The sequence below is a fragment of the Oncorhynchus mykiss genome, chromosome 11 (genome assembly GCF_013265735.2).
Source record: "Oncorhynchus mykiss isolate Arlee chromosome 11, USDA_OmykA_1.1, whole genome shotgun sequence".
In the NCBI taxonomy this organism is placed as follows: domain Eukaryota; kingdom Metazoa; phylum Chordata; class Actinopteri; order Salmoniformes; family Salmonidae; genus Oncorhynchus; species Oncorhynchus mykiss.
In genome coordinates this window covers 11,518,331-11,535,726 of record NC_048575.1, presented here as the reverse complement: position 1 = coordinate 11,535,726, position 17,396 = coordinate 11,518,331, and the positions used below count along the sequence as shown (strand labels likewise).

The 17,396-nt window shown below is 42.1% G+C and overlaps 1 protein-coding gene across 5 annotated transcripts in view; it reads right to left on the bottom strand.

The window, feature by feature from the left end:
* LOC110535269 (GTP-binding protein Rheb) overlaps positions 1-17,396 on the bottom strand; it is a 41,527-nt gene that overhangs the window by 5,772 nt on the left and 18,359 nt on the right. For 3 of the 5 annotated variants that reach the window (XM_036934864.1, XM_036934862.1, XM_036934863.1), the window contains 3 exons: positions 17,068-17,150; positions 6,446-6,502; positions 6,301-6,348 (listed from right to left, as the gene is read on the bottom strand). In XM_036934864.1, coding sequence (XP_036790759.1) covers positions 6,301-6,348; positions 6,446-6,502; positions 17,068-17,150 — 188 coding nt within the window. The remainder of the gene's footprint in view (positions 1-6,300; positions 6,349-6,445; positions 6,503-17,067; positions 17,151-17,396) is intronic. The other 2 variants (XM_036934865.1, XM_036934867.1) reach the window with 1 other exon arrangement.

The window sequence follows — 17,396 nt, the reverse complement described above, 5'->3', positions numbered from 1 at the left end:
AAACATACAGGCCTATGGGTTAGGCTACACGAGGTGTGCGAATATGATTATGATTTGATTTGATTATAACTATGATTTTTTTTAAAGACATTGTTTCTTGCCTTACGCTGGGCATCATTCACAAGTGATATGCTAATATTGTCACTCAGCACACTATTCTTGATTTAATCTCGTCTTTACATATACATAAATAATATATATATATATGTTTAAAATATGTTTTGATTTAGAATGGACCATTATCATTCACCTGTATCAAAACAGGGGCAGTGGAAAAAAATACATGTCATCTATGCACTTAAATAGCGAATGGAGGATACATTTCCCAGTGTTGTTTTTTTCCTTCATGCCAGCCAGGTAGGCTATACTCCTGTTGTAAATATAAGCAACGTGCTTAATATTAGGAGAGTTGAGAAATAAACATAGTAGGCCTAGCCTATAGAAAGATGGGATCCTCCTCTTTTTAATAGAGGCCATCACTCTGTTTCTTCTGCAATTGCATAGACTATAGAAATGTTGTGCAACATGAGCTCTCATGAAGTGTTTGATTAGATTTTCAAATTCATTTGCATTGATGTCAGAGTGATTAGAAGGACAATTGAGTGCTGAGTACCAGGCTGTTAGCAAGTTTGGTAGGCTACTAACGGCCAGCAGCAGCATCAGAGCTTGGAGAAACCTAATTACCGTGACTAAATGGTCATGTGAAATTTGACTGCCTTCATGACTTGTGACCGCCGGTGTGGCGGTAATACCAGGTTATTTATACACTAAGCCGACTAACTGAAAAGACAGCATCACAATACTAAGATAACATCCCCTTTTCCCCACTGATCCTAACTGCATCACATGAGTCTCAGCCGAGCCCAAAGCTACATAGCCCAGGGGTGTAACCCCTTCATTCCCATCCACTCCTGTGATTTAATAGCCTGTAGTTATTGATTCATTAAAAAAGGTCCAGCCGGTTCTCACTTCGCCCAGAGCAAGCCTTTCACTGCCCTCGAGACAGGGAGAAGAGAGATGGGGAAGTGATCAGTAATGCCTTGATTACTTTAGTGGACTAACACAGTCTACTAGGCTCCTGTGTGGCTGTGTGTCTGGGTGGGCGTTCAATGGACAGTTCCCAACCTCACTCCACACTGAGAACAATATGAATAATCTCAATGCTGCATACATAATCTCATTGAGGTCAGAGTGTCTACATCACCTCAATGGGGCCAGAGTGTGTACATCACCTCAATGGGGCCAGAGTGTGTACATCACCTCAATGGGGCCAGAGTGTGTACATCACCTCAATGGGGCCAGAGTGTGTACATCACCTCAATGGGGCCAGAGTGTGTACATCACCTCAATGGGGCCAGCGTGTGTACATCACCTCAATGGGACCAGAGTGTGAACATCACCTCAATGGGGCCAGCGTGTGTACATCACCTCAATGGGACCAGAGTGTGAACATCACCTCAATGGGGCCAGAGTGTGTACATCACCTCAATGGGGCCAGAGTGTGTGTACATCACCTCAATGGGGCCAGAGTGTGTGTACATCACCTCAATGGGGCCAGAGTGTGTGTACATCACCTCAATGGGGCCAGAGTGTGTGTACATCACCTCAATGGGGCCAGAGTGTGTGTACATCACCTCAATGGGGCCAGAGTGTGTACATCACCTCAATGGGGCCAGAGTGTGTGTACATCACCTCAATGGGGCCAGTGTGTGAACATCACCTCAATGGGGCCAGAGTGTGTACATCACCTCAATGGGGCCAGAGTGTGTGTACATCACCTCAATGGGGCCAGAGTGTGTGTACATCACCTCAATGGGGCCAGAGTGTGTACATCACCTCAATGGGGCCAGAGTGTGTGTACATCACCTCAATGGGGCCAGAGTGTGTACATCACCCCAATGGGGCCAGAGTGTGTGTACATCACCTCAATGGGGCCAGAGTGTGTGTATGTGTATGAGGAAGGGAATGGCAGACAACATTTACTGCTTTGAGGTGGCTGTGCCCCATTTCCTGTTTATTCTGGGAATGACTGAGAGGGAGAGTAGGAAAGAGGAAGCAGAAACAAAAAAGGAAGGAGGAGGAAAGATGTAGAGCTATGAGTGAGTGACCCATTTTCAGAAAAGCATCAGGCTGGCAGTGTGTACTATACTATACTACAGGCCTGGTAAGAGACAGAAGACAGTGTGTAGTATATTATACAGGCCTGGTAAGAGACAGTAGACAATAACTACTAGACTGTCTTCCTATACCTACAACTACTACTAGACGGTCTTCCTATACCTACAACTACTACTAGACTGTCTTCCTATACCTACAACTACTACTAGACTGTCTTCCTATACCTACAACTACTACTAGACTGTCTTCCTATACCTACAACTACTACTAGACTGTCTTCCAATACCTACAACTACTACTAGACTGTCTTCCTATACCTACAACTACTACTAGACTGTCTACCTATACCTACAACTACTACTAGACTGTCTTCCTATACCTACAACTACTACTAGACTGTCTTCCTATACCTACAACTACTACTAGACTGTCTTCCTATACCTACAACCACTACTAGACTATCTTCCAATACCTACAACAACTACTAGACTGTCTTCCTACAACTACACTGTCTTCCAATACCTACAACTACTACTAGACTGTCTTCCTATACCTACAACTACTACTACACTGTCTTCCTACTACTAGACTGTCTTCCTATACCTACAACTACTACTAGACTGTCTTCCTATACCTATACCTACAACTACTACTACACTGTCTTCCTACTACTAGACTGTCTTCCTATACCTACAACTACTACTAGACTGTCTTCCTATACCTACAACTACTACTACACTGTCTTCCTACAACTACACTGTCTTCCAATACCTACAACTACTACTAGACTGTCTTCCTACAACTAGACTGTCTTCCTACAACTACTACTAGACTGCCTTCCTACAACTACTACTAGACTGCCTTCCTACAACTACTACTAGACTGCCTTCCTACAACTACTACTAGACTGCCTTCCTACAACAACTACTAGACTCCCTTCCTACAACTACTACTAGACTGCCTTCCTACAACTACTACTAGACTGCCTTCCTACAACTACTACTAGACTGTCTTCCTACAACTACTACTAGACTGTCTTCCTACAACTATAACTACTAGACTGTCTTCCTACAACTATAACTACTAGACTGCCTTCCTACAACTATAACTACTAGACTGCCTTCCTACAACTATAACTACTAGACTGCATTCCTACAACTATAACTACTAGACTGCCTTCCTACAACTATAACTACTAGACTGCCTTCCTACAACTACTACTAAACTGCCTTCCTACAACTACTACTAGACTGCCTTCCTACAACTACTACTAGACTGCCTTCCTACAACTACTACTAGACTGCCTTCCTACAACTACTACTAGACTGCCTTCCTACAACTACTACTAGACTGCCTTCCTACAACTACTAGACTGCCTTCCTACAACTACTACTAGACTGCCTTCCTACAACTACTACTACTAGACTGCCTTCCTACAACTATAACTACTAGACTGCCTTCCTACAACTATAACTACTAGACTGCCTTCCTACAACTACTACTAGACTGCCTTCCTACAACAACTACTAGACTGCCTTCCTACAACTAGACTGCCTTCCTACAACTAGACTGCCTTCCTACAACTACTACTAGACTGCCTTCCTACAACTACTACTAGACTGCCTTCCTACAACTACTACTAGACTGCCTTCCTACAACTACTACTAGACTGCCTTCCTACAACTACTACTAGACTGCCTTCCTACAACTACTACTAGACTGCCTTCCTACAACTACTACTAGACTGCCTTCCTACAACTACTACTAGACTGCCTTCCTACAACTACTACTAGACTGCCTTCCTACAACTACTACTAGACTGCCTTCCTACAACTACTACTAGACTGCCTTCCTACAACTACTACTAGACTGCCTTCCTACAACTACTACTAGACTGCCTTCCTACAACTACTACTACTAGACTGCCTTCCTACAACTACTACTACTAGACTGCCTTCCTACAACTACTACTACTAGACTGCCTTCCTACAACTACTACTAGACTGCCTTCCTACAACAACTACTAGACTGCCTTCCTACAACTATAACTACTACTAGACTGCCTTCCTACAACTATAACTACTACTAGACTGCCTTCCTACAACTATAACTACTACTAGACTGCCTTCCTACAACTACTACTACTAGACTGCCTTCCTACAACTACTACTAGACTGCCTTCCTACAACTACTACTAGACTGCCTTCCTACAACTACTACTAGACTGCCTTCCTACAACTACTACTAGACTGCCTTCCTACAACTACTACTAGACTGCCTTCCTACAACTACTACTAGACTGCCTTCCTACAACTACTACTAGACTGCCTTCCTACAACTACTACTAGACTGCCTTCCTACAACTACTACTAGACTGCCTTCCTACAACTACTACTAGACTGCCTTCCTACAACTACTACTAGACTGCCTTCCTACAACTACTACTACTAGACTGCCTTCCTACAACTACTACTACTAGACTGCCTTCCTACAACTACTACTACTAGACTGCCTTCCTACAACTACTACTAGACTGCCTTCCTACAACAACTACTAGACTGCCTTCCTACAACTATAACTACTACTAGACTGCCTTCCTACAACTATAACTACTACTAGACTGCCTTCCTACAACTATAACTACTACTAGACTGCCTTCCTACAACTACTACTACTAGACTGCCTTCCTACAACTACTACTACTAGACTGCCTTCCTACAACTACTACTACTAGACTGCCTTCCTACAACTACTACTACTAGACTGCCTTACTACAACTACTACTACTAGACTGCCTTCCTACAACTACTACTACTAGACTGCCTTCCTACACCTACTACTACTAGACTGCCTTCCTACAACTACTACTACTAGACTGCCTTCCTACAACTACTACTAGACTGCCTTCCTACAACTACTACTAGACTGCCTTCCTACAACTACTACTAGACTGCCTTCCTACAACAACTACTAGACTGCCTTCCTACAACTACTACTAGACTGCCTTCCTACAACAACTACTAGACTGTCTTCCTACAACAACTACTAGACTGCCTTCCTACAACTACTACTAGACTGTCTTCCTACAACTATAACTACTAGACTGCCTTCCTACAACTACTACTAGACTGTCTTCCTACAACAACTACTAGACTGCCTTCCTACAACTACTACTAGACTGCCTTCCTACAACTACTAGACTGCCTTCCTACAACTATAACTACTAGACTGCCTTCCTACAACTACTACTACTAGACTGCCTTCCTACAACTACTACTAGACTGTCTTCCAATAACCACCACCACTCCACTTTCCTCCCATACTTTCTACATTCTCATGTTAGGAATTAGGCCTAACTAATTGACCCAGACATGCAGCAGACTGACCTGACCCTGCCTTCTCCAAAACAGAGACTGGACTACTGTTTACCAGCTAGTGTCAATGTGCCAACAGGCCAGTAGTCTAGTTTAGTGGAGTCAGGACTGCCAGAGAATGGCATTGAGTGGGAGATGGATTTCCAGGGTCATCTAGCCATGCCTTCAAAACAGGCTACTAGGGGCAACAGTGAGCGCTATTACCACCAGCTATTACCACCAGCTATTACCAAGTAGTCTTGGGTTTTGCCAGGACCTTGTGTATGAGGGTTGTGGATAAGTGTAATCTCATGACTCTGGATCAGAAGGGTAAGTGTTCGACCCCAGTCATGGATACTGGTTTTGCTTTGCAAAAAATGTACCCTATCCAAAACTTTAACCCTTAACTTAACCATTCAGAATGAGTGACTAAACTTAACCCTTAACTTCAAAATTTGACATTTGGAGAAATGGAATGCTAGAGCAGGAGAAACAAAAACACAGAAATTTGACGTTGGGAGAATGTGGTTATACATCTACTTCTGCAGCGAGACAGAGCTTGTTGCAATTTCGCCCTCCGTGCAAAAGATGTAAGATGTGGAGCCTTATATGGCAGGCCCATAAAATGACAGGACATCAAGTCGTAAAGGTTTATTCCAGCCCCGCACCCTCTGCTGAACCAATGTACTTTCTCTCCACTCGGTCAGCTGAACAGGTCTCCACAGAGTCAAACATAACGACAAGACAGAACAGTAAATCCCTGTTAAATCTAATTATAGAAAATGAAAACAACTGTCCTCTGGGAAGACTAGCTGTGTGTGTGTCATACCGTTCCATGTGTAGATCTTTCTTGTTCCCCACCAACATGATGGGTACTCTGCAGAAGACAAAGTCCTGTCAGTCAAAGGAATCAGTGAAACACTGTGTATGTATATATATTGAAACATTGTCAGATAGCAGATCAGTCTACTTACTGTACTTTACCCACCATATCCAATAATTTTTCGTGGATAACTTTTATTACTTCAAAACTACAAAAGAAAACAAAAAAAAGGTCATTCAATATTTTATGATCAGCCCAAATAAAAAGAAAGCATTAAATAAAACTCCTACTCGACACAAGACCAGAGTCAACAGAACATTACTAAATCTATTCTCAAAGAAATCATCTTACAATGGTTTTAACAGTTGAATAGTTAACAATTGGGTCTAGAAACGTGTGTAAAAATGCTTACTTGTACTTAAATGCATTCTTAAATGGGTGTAAAGCTTGACATTTTCTAGGTCGGACAATGTTAAATCTGCAACATGTTGGTGTCCAGCATATCAAATGGCTGTATTCTCTGTCCCCGGCACCTCCAGTCTGTGTGTGTGGGCGCATAAACAGCAACACCATCAGAGCTAAGTGGGTGCTGATCCATCCACATCTTCACAATAACAATAATAAGAAGGATAAATTAAACCACTGCATTTTATCACCTACATAGATTTTTAATAGGGGCCTCATCAAAAGATAATCATTTGCTCATTAAATGTGTTACATTGGTATGGATTTGGAGAGGGCTGATGGGAGGCATAACCTACCATGATTACATTGAAAAACGTTGCCTAACGACCAGACTGGGACAAAATTAGGGATGCGTTAAAAAAAAAAAAAGAGGACTGTTGCGGTTGAACCATTGCTTGAAATCGATACGACATAAGCTTTGATACGAGAAGAAACCTCCCTCAAATAAGAACCATCAATACTACTGTACTTAATGTGCCATTTCAATACTACTGTACTCAACAATGTGCTATTTGTTTGCTTGTTAGATGCCTTTCCAACATCTAGCTGAGGAATGTTGTTCCATCAGTGTCATAGTCTACTGTAGAGGCCTATATAACTCAACCCAACGTAGCAGGCTATAATGAATGTTGTTCCATCAGTGTCATAGTCTACTGTAGAGGCCTATATAACTCAAGCCAACGTAGCAGGCGTATAATGAATGTTGTTCCAGTGTCATAGTCTACTGTAGAGGCCTATATAACTCAAGCCAACGTAGCAGGCGTATAATGAATGTTGTTCCAGTGTCATAGTCTACTGTAGAGGCCTATATAACTCAAGCCAACGTAGCAGGCGTATAATGAATGTTGTTCCAGTGTCATAGTCTACTGTAGAGGCCTATATAAAACTCAAGCCAACGTAGCAGGCGTATAATGAATGTTGTTCCATCAGTGTCATAGTCTACTGTAGAGGCCTATATAACTCAAGCCAACGTAGCAGGCGTATAATGAATGTTGTTCCAGTGTCATAGTCTACTGTAGAGGCCTATATAAAACTCAAGCCAACGTAGCAGGCGTATAATGAATGTTGTTCCATCAGTGTCATAGTCTACTGTAGAGGCCTATATAACTCAAGCCAACGTAGCAGGCGTATAATGAATGTTGTTCCATCAGTGTCATAGTCTACTGTAGAGGCCTATATAACTCAAGCCAACGTAGCAGGCGTATAATGAATGTTGTTCCAGTGTCATAGTCTACTGTAGAGGCCTATATAACTCAAGCCAACGTAGCAGGCGTATAATGAATGTTGTTCCATCAGTGTCATAGTCTACTGTAGAGGCCTATATAACTCAAGCCAACGTAGCAGGCTATAATGAATGTTGTTCCATCAGTGTCATAGTCTACTGTAGAGGCCTATATAACTCAACCCAACGTAGCAGGCGTATAATGAATGTTGTTCCATCAGTGTCATAGTCTACTGTAGAGGCCTATATAACTCAACCCAACGTAGCAGGCTATAATGAATGTTGTTCCAGTGTCATAGTCTACTGTAGAGGCCTATATAACTCAAGCCAACGTAGCAGGCGTATAATGAATGTTGTTCCAGTGTCATAGTCTACTGTAGAGGCCTATATAACTCAAGCCAACATAGCAGGCGTATAATGAATGTTGTTCCATCAGTGTCATAGTCTACTGTAGAGGCCTATATAACTCAACCCAACGTAGCAGGCTATAATGAATGTTGTTCCATCAGTGTCATAGTCTACTGTAGAGGCCTATATAAAACTCAAGCCAACGTAGCAGGCGTATAATGAATGTTGTTCCATCAGTGTCATAGTCTACTGTAGAGGCCTATATAACTCAAGCCAACGTAGCAGGCGTATAATTAATGTTGTTCCAGTGTCATAGTCTACTGTAGAGGCCTATATAACTCAAGCCAACGTAGCAGGCTATAATGAATGTTGTTCTAGTGTCATAGTCTACTGTAGAGGCCTATATAAAACTCAAGCCAACGTAGCAGGCTATAATGAATGTTGTTCCAGTGTCATAGTCTACTGTAGAGGCCTATATAAAACTCAAGCCAACGTAGCAGGCGTATAATAAATGTTGTTCCAGTGTCATAGTCTACTGTAGAGGCCTATATAACTCAAGCCAACGTAGCAGGCGTATAATGAATGTTGTTCCAGTGTCATAGTCTACTGTAGAGGCCTATATAACTCAAGCCAACATAGCAGGCGTATAATGAATGTTGTTCCAGTGTCATAGTCTACTGTAGAGGCCTATATAACTCAAGCCAACGTAGCAGGCGTATAATGAATGTTGTTCCAGTGTCATAGTCTACTGTAGAGGCCTATATAACTCAACCCAACGTAGCAGGCGTATAATAAATGCCTTTTAGTGTCGTAGCTTTTTTTCTGGTCCTGAGGAGAAAAAGAAGAGGGGGAGGTTCTCTTCTGCACTGTTGAACCAATCCACTAATTCTGGAGGAGGAGTTAAGATGGGGAGTCGCCTTGTTAACGTCTAAAAGGAGAAGTCGAGTCACAGGCTCTCTTTCCATTTCCTCTGAAAATCAGATGCATCTGTTTTTTTTAAACCCGGCAGAGGGTGAGCTAGACCTGACGCATGGTTTGAGACTCAATATAAAATGACGAACGTTGAGTCCCAATCTGGTCAGTAGAAATGCATGTAAATCAAAGAGGATATTAACTAAATTTGACATCATTAACTGGCCAGTAGGAAGACATGAGGTTAGGAACAGATTTCTCCAGGGAAAGTCTCCCTAGGCCCGCTCCCATGGCATCTTACATAAGTCTCTGGGGCGCGCACACACACACACACAGCATCCTAGGCTCCAGTACAATAGTCTTACACAGGACAAAGCATTTGCTACAGTATGAATCCTGTTGAAATTATTGTCTAGAAATGTATGTAGGAATTACAGGAGAGAAAATGCAGTAGTAGAGTTATCAGGAAGCCCTTGAAAAAGAGACTGGGTCTTAATGGGCTTTTCCTGGTTAAATAAAATATGACTTTAATTTGTCAACTCTCTGCAGTCAGGAGAACTTCTGTACTTGTTCATTCTCGTACTAACGGTGAGAGTGAGAAGCTGACAGAGAGAGAGAGACACAGACAAAGAGAGAGAAAGACAGAGAGAGAGCGACTGGAGGGGGAAATCAATCATTTCCAGGCCCAGGGACATGTACTAGTCTGTGGCGGCCTAAATGCCAGAACCGGACAAGAACCTGACACCCTCAGCACACAGGGGGACAAACAACTGCCTGCAGGTGACAGCATTCCCTCCCACATATGCCCCCCTAGACACAACTATGACAACATAACCAAGAAAAACAGGTCACAACTCCAGCAGCTCTGTCGCACACTGGGTATGTACATAGTCAATGGTAGGCTTCGAGGGGACTCCGATGGTAGGTACACCTACCTATAGCTCATCTCTTGGCAGTAGTACTGTAGACTACTTTATCACTGACCTCAACCCAGAGTCTCTCAGAGCGTTCACAGTCAGCCCACTGACACCCCTATGAGACCACAGCAAAATCACAGTCTACTTGAACAGAGCAATACTCAATCATGAGGCATCAAAGCCAAAGGAACTGAGTGAAATGCTATAGATGGAAGGAATGCAGTTTGGAAACCTACCAAAAAACAATTAGGCAACAACAAATTCAATCCCTTTTAGACAATTTCCTGGGTAAAACATTCCACTGTAATAGTGAAGGTGTAAACTTGGCAGTAGAAAATCTTAACAGTATATTTGACCTCTCAGCTTCCCTATCAAATCTAAAAATCTCAAATAGAAAACTGAAGAAAATGAACAACAATGACAAATGGTTTGATGAAGAATGCAAAAACCTAAGAAAGAAATTGAGAAACCTGTCCAACCAAAAACATAGACCCGGAAAACCTGAGTCTACGCCTTCACTATGGTGAATCACTAAAACAATACAGAAATACACTAAGGAAAAAGAAGGAAATGCACGTCAGACATGAGCTCAATGTGATTGAAGAATCCATAGACTAACCACTTCTGGGAAAATTGGAAAACACTAAGCAAACAACACAAAGAATTATCAAAAATGGAGATGTATGGGTAAAACCTTTTCTCCAATCTTTTTGGCTCTATAACAAAGAAAAAGAGCAAAAACATACACACTGCTCAAAAAAATAAAGGGAACACTAAAATAACACATCCTAGATCTGAATGAATGAAATAATCTTATTAAATACTTTTTTCTTTACATAGTTGAATGTACTGACAAAATCACACAAATTATCAATGGGAATCAAATTTATCAACCCATGGAGGTCTGGATTTGGAGTCACACTCAAAATGAAAGTGGAAAACCACACTACAGACTGATCCAACTTTGATGTAATGCCCTTAAAACAAGTCAAAATGAGGCTCAGTAGTGTGTGTGGCCTCCACGTGCCTGTATGACCTCCCTACAACGCCTGGGCATGCTCCTGATGAGGTGGCGGATGGTCTCCTGAGGGATCTCCTCCCAGACCTGGACTAAAGCATCCACCAACTCCTGGACAGTCTGTGGTGCAACGTGGCGTTGGTGGATGGAGCGAGACATGATGTCCCAGATGTGCTCAATTGGATTCAGGTCTGGGGAACGGGCGGACCAGTCCATAGCATCAATGCCTTCCTCTTGCAGGAACTGCTGACACACTCCAGCCACATGAGGTCTTGCATTAGGAGGAACCCAGGGCCAACCGCACCAGCATATGGTCTCACAAGGGGTCTGAGGATCTCATCTTGGTACCTAATGGCAGTCAGGCTACCTCTGGCGAGCACATGGGGGGCTGTGCGGCCCCCCAAAGAAATGCCACCCCACACCATGACTGACCCACCGCCAAACCGGTCATGCTGGAGGATGTTGCAGGTGGCAGAACATTCTCCACGGTGTCTCCAGACTCTGTCACGTCTGTCACATGTGCTCAGTGTGGACCTGCTTTCATCTGTGAATAGCACAGGGCGCCAGTGGCGAATTTGCCAATCTTGGTGTTCTCTGGCAAATGCCAAACGTCCTGCACTGTGTTGGGCTGTAAGCACAACACCCACCTGTGGACGTCGGGCCCTCATACCACCCTCATGGAGTCTGTTTCTGACTGTTTGAGCAGACACATGCACATTTGTGGCCTGCTGGAGGTAATTTTGCATGGCTCTGGCAGTGCTCCTCCTGCTCCTCCTTGCACAAAGGCGGAGGTAGCGATCCTGCTGCTGGGTTGTTGCCCTCCTACGGCCTTCTCCACGTCTCCTGATGTACTGGCCTGTCTCCTGGTAGCGCCTCCATGCTCTGGACACCACGCTGACAGACACAGCAAACCTTTTCACAGCTCGCATTGATGTCACAGCCATCCTGGATGAGCTGCACTAACTGAGCCACTTGTGTGGGTTGTAGACTCCGTCTCATGCTACCACTAGAGTGAAAGCACCGCCAGCATTCAAAAGTGACCAAAACATTAGTCAGGAAGCATAGGAACTGAGAAGTGGTCTGTGGTCACCACCACCTCATCACTCCTTTATTGGGGGTGTCTTGCTAATTGCCTATAATTTCTACCTGTTGTCTATTCCATTTGCACAACAGCATGTGAAATTTATTGTCAATCAGTGTTGCTTCCTAAGTGGACAGTTTGATTTCACAGAAGTGTGATTGACTTGGAGTTACATTGTGTTGTTTAAGTGTTCCCTTTATTTTTTTGAGCAGTGTACATCAAATACAAATCTTAGAATCAACTATTAAAGACTACCAGAACCCACTGGATTCTCCAATTACCTTGAATGAGTTACAGGACAAAATAAAAAAACTCTCCAACCCAAAAAGGCCTGTGGTGTTGATGGTATCCTTAATGAAATGATCAAATATACAGACAACAAATTCCAATTGGCTATACTAAAACTCTTTAACATCATCCTTAGCTCTGGCATCTTCCCCAATATTTGGAACCAAGGACTGATCACCCCAATCCACAAAAGAGACAAATTTGACCCCAATAACTACCGTGGAATATGCGTCAACAGTAACCTTGGGAAAATCCTCTGCATTATCAATAACAGCAGACTCGTACATTTCCTCAATGAAAACAATATACTGAGCAAATGTCAAATTGGCTTTTTACCAAATTACCAAAATACGACCACGTATTCACCCTGCACACCCTAATTGACAAACAAACAAACCAGAACAAAGGCAAAGTCTTCTCATGCTTTGTTGATTTCAAAAAAGCCTTCGACTCAATTTGGCATGAGGGTCTGCTATACAAATTGATGGAAAGTGGTGTTGGGGGTAAAGCATACGACATTATAAAATCCATGTACACAAACAACAAGTGTGCGGTTAAAATTGGCAAAAAACACACAAATTCCTTCACACAGGGTCGTGGGGTGAGACAGGGATGCAGCTTAAGCCCCACCCTCTTCAACATATATATCAACGGATTGGCGCGGGCACTAGAAAAGTCTGCAGCACCCGGCCTCAAAATACTAGAATCCGAAGTCAAATGTCTACTGTTTGCTGATGATCTGGTGCTTCTGTCACCAACCAAGGAGGGCCTACAGCAGCACCTAGATCTTCTGCACAGATTCTGTCAGACCTGAGCCCAGACAGTAAATCTCAGTAAGACCAAAATAATTATGTTCCAAAAAAGGTACAATCGCCATGACCACAAATACAAATTCCATCTAGACACTGCTGCCCTAGAGCACACAAAAAAACTATACATACTTTGGCCTAAACATCAGCGCCACAGGTAACTTCCACAAAGCTGTGAATGATCTGAGAGACAAGGCAAGAAGTGCATTCTATGACATCAAAAGGAACATACATTTCAACATAACAATTAGGATCTGGCTAAAAATACTTGAATCAGTCATAGTGCCCATTGCCCTTTATGGTTGTGAGGTCTGGGGTCCGCTCACCAACCAAGACTTCACAAAATGGGACAAACACCAAATTGAGATTCTACATGCAAAATTCTGCAAAAATATCCTCTGTGTACAACGTAGAACACCAAATAATGCATGCAGAGCAGAATTAGGCCGATACTCACTAATTATCAAAATCCAGAAAAGAGACGTTAAATTCTACAACCACTTAAAAGGAAGCGATTCCCAAACCTTCCATAACAAAGCCATCACCTACAGACAGATGAACCTGGAGAAGAGTCCCCCAAGCAAGCTGGTCCTGGGGTCTCTGTTCATAAACAAAAACACACCCTACAGAGCTCCAGGACAGCAGCACAATTAGACCCAACCAAATCATGAGAAAACAAAAAGATAATTACTTGACACATTGGAAATAATTAACAAAAAAACAGAGCAAACTAGAATGTTATTTGGCCCTAAACAGAGAGTACACAGTGGCAGAATACCTGACCACTGTGACTGACCCAAAATTAAGGAAAGCTTTGACTATGTACAGACTCAGTGAGCATAGCCTTGCTATTGAGAAAGGTCGCCGTAGGCAGACATGGCTCTCAAGAGAAGATGTGCTCACTGCCCACAAAATGAGGTGGAAACTGAGCTGCACTTCCTACCCTCCTGCCCAAAGTATGACCATATTAGAGAGACATATTTCCCTCGGATTACACAGATCCACAAAGAATTAAAAAATAAATCCAATTTTGATTAACTCCCATATCTACTGGGTGAAATTCCACAGTGTGCCATCACAGCAGCAAGATTTGTGACCTGTTGCCATGAGAAAAGGGCAACCAGTGAAGAACAAACACCATTGTAAATACAACCCATATTTATGCTTATTTATTTCCCCTTGTGTACTTTAACCATTTGTACACTGTTAAAACACTCTGTGTGTGTGTGTGTGTGTATGTATATATATATATATATATATATATATATATATATATATATATATATATATATATATATATATATATATATATATATATATATATATATATATATATATATATATATAAAAAATATGACATTTGTAATGTCTTTATTGTTTTGAAACTTCTGTATGTGTAATGTTTACTGTTTATTGTTTATTTCACTTTTTTTATATTATCTATCTCACTTGCTTTGGCAATGTTAACACGTTTCCCATGCCAATAAAGCCCTTGAATTGAATTGAGAGACAGAGAGAGACAGCAGAAAGAAAAAAGAAAAAAAGCACAGCGACCCAAATAATGGTGAATTACACCTTCATTACTGTGAGACAAAAAAAAAGATGTTTTAAAAAATCCAAACAAGAGGAATTAGCGATACAAAATGGTGACATATGGACAACCTATTTTAAAACACTCTACAACACCGTTCAAATTGCCACAAACGCAGAATGCCAAATTCATGAGAAGTTGAATGTATTAGAAAAAGCTTTAAAGGACAATCTAAATCCATTGGACTCCCCAATTACTGACCAGGAGCTCTATAAGAAACTAAACTATTACTGACCAGGAGCTCTATAAGAAACTTCAGGCCCTCAAATTTAAAAAGCATGCAGACCTGATGACATCCTAACTGAGATGCTCAAATTCACTAGTTCAATCTTTCAATTGGCTATATTAAAACTGTTGAACTTGATCCTGAGTGTAGGTTATTTCCCTGACATTGGGAATCAAGGACTCATAACCCCAATCTTTAAGAACGGATACAAATTTGTCCCTAACAATTACAGAGCTATTTGTGTGAACAGTAACCGGGGGAAGGTTTTCTGTAGTATTATAAATGTAAGAGTTCTACTCTTCTGTAATAAGCACAATGTCTTGAGTAAAAGCCCAATTGGATTTATACCAAAACATTGCACGACTGATCATATTTACACCCTACACACCCTGATAGATAAACATGTCCACCAAAATATACGCTTGCTTTATCGACGGAATACGTGCAGCATTAAAATTGACAAGAAAAGAACAGAATTCTTTAACCAGGGGCAGGGCCTTCGCCAGGGTTGCAAGCTGAGCCCTGCACTTTTCAATATTTACATCAACAAATTGGCCACTATTCTAGAAAAATCCTCAGCCCCTGGTGTTAGTCTCCACAATTCAGAGGTTAAATGCCTACTCTTCGCAGATGACCTATGCCTGCTGTTACCCACAGAACATGGCCTACAGCAGAGCCTGGACCTGCTAGAGCAGTAGTGCCAGGCCTGAGCCCTGGCAGTAACACCCAAAAATACAACATTTATGATTTTCCAGAGAAGATCCAGATCTCATGGAATTAGGCTCTTGCTCAAAGCCAAAATGCTGAGCCTGGGCTATATCTTTAGAAAACACAATGCATGCTATTTCACCATCACATTAGGCTCATTTCAAAACGAGATATATTCAAGAAACAGAGCATAGCTCAAATGCAGGTAAAATTGGTACTAGGCTACTATTTCTGGCCTTTTAGACAATTCCATAATATCGACGTGGCAGAATTAGCAACCTTCTAAAATGACTGCATTTCCGGTATTCACTCAGGTAGAAAACAGAAAGTGGACTTTAGTCAATAAAAAAAAAAACTCTTCAAATCAATATAAGGGATTCTCGCTGCATTCACAAACAACAGTGTTTAACCTGGAGCAGTAGCACAACACAGGATATATTACGGTATAGGACTACTATCATTAGATATTCCCACTAGTGTTGGAGTACTCACTACAGAGGCCTTACTCCATCTAAACGCTCCTATAAAGCCCTTATATATGACAGAAAGAGAGCGAGTGTGTAATTGAGAGATGGATGGAGTGAGGAAAGAGAGTAGGATGGAGAGGAAGCCAGTGAGAGGGGAGAGGTGGTGAGGTTAAGAGAGAAGAGGCAAGGGAGGAGAGAGATAGATGGAATGATTTGATCTCCAACTGACATGGCGGCAAGGTAGAACACACACCCCACATGCGCTAGAAACAACCATCTCTGATTCATATATTTCAGCTACCTCTAATACTGCAACATACAGAAGCCCTGTTCGATATAATAGCATACAGATAGAAATGTGAAAGATCAGAGGCACTATTTGTAATTTAATATTCACCAAAATAACATACTACACGTCTTCCCTTTCAAACGTGACTAGATCTTTAATTTCAAACTAGCAGAGGCACAAAATAACGAGATTTTCATTGAGAACGTATTGATTTGGCAGGTGTTCAAGCTCACTTTGAATAATAATAGCTGCAATGGTTTATTCATGCCTTTTGAGAGAGCGAGCGAGAGAGCGAGAGAGCGAGCGAGCGAGAGAGCGAGAGAGCGAGAGAGATACCAGATAGATTCAAAGAAACCTTAAGCGACAAGATCACTCAGGGATAAGCAACGAAGCTTTAGCAGCAGTATGAAAGGGAGGGCGGAGCTTACCTACCTTTTGTTTGACGTGACAGAATACACCAAAATGTATCCGTTGATGTCTATGGAGTAGGTCTGAGGGAAAATGGAGTATTCATCCTGCCAGAGAGAAAGAAGCCTTTTGTGGAAAGATTCGTCAAACATCAGAGAGAGAGAATGTCTACCCTACGATGGGAAAAATTAGGAAATGTAGCTACTGTATGTGGAATGAGCCTGAATAAGGATGTCAATTGAGATCTAATCTACACCTGGTCTAATCTACAACTGCCCCTGGTCTAATCTACAACTGCCCCTGGTCTAATCTACAACTGCCCCTGGTCTAATCTACAACTGGTCCAGTCTACA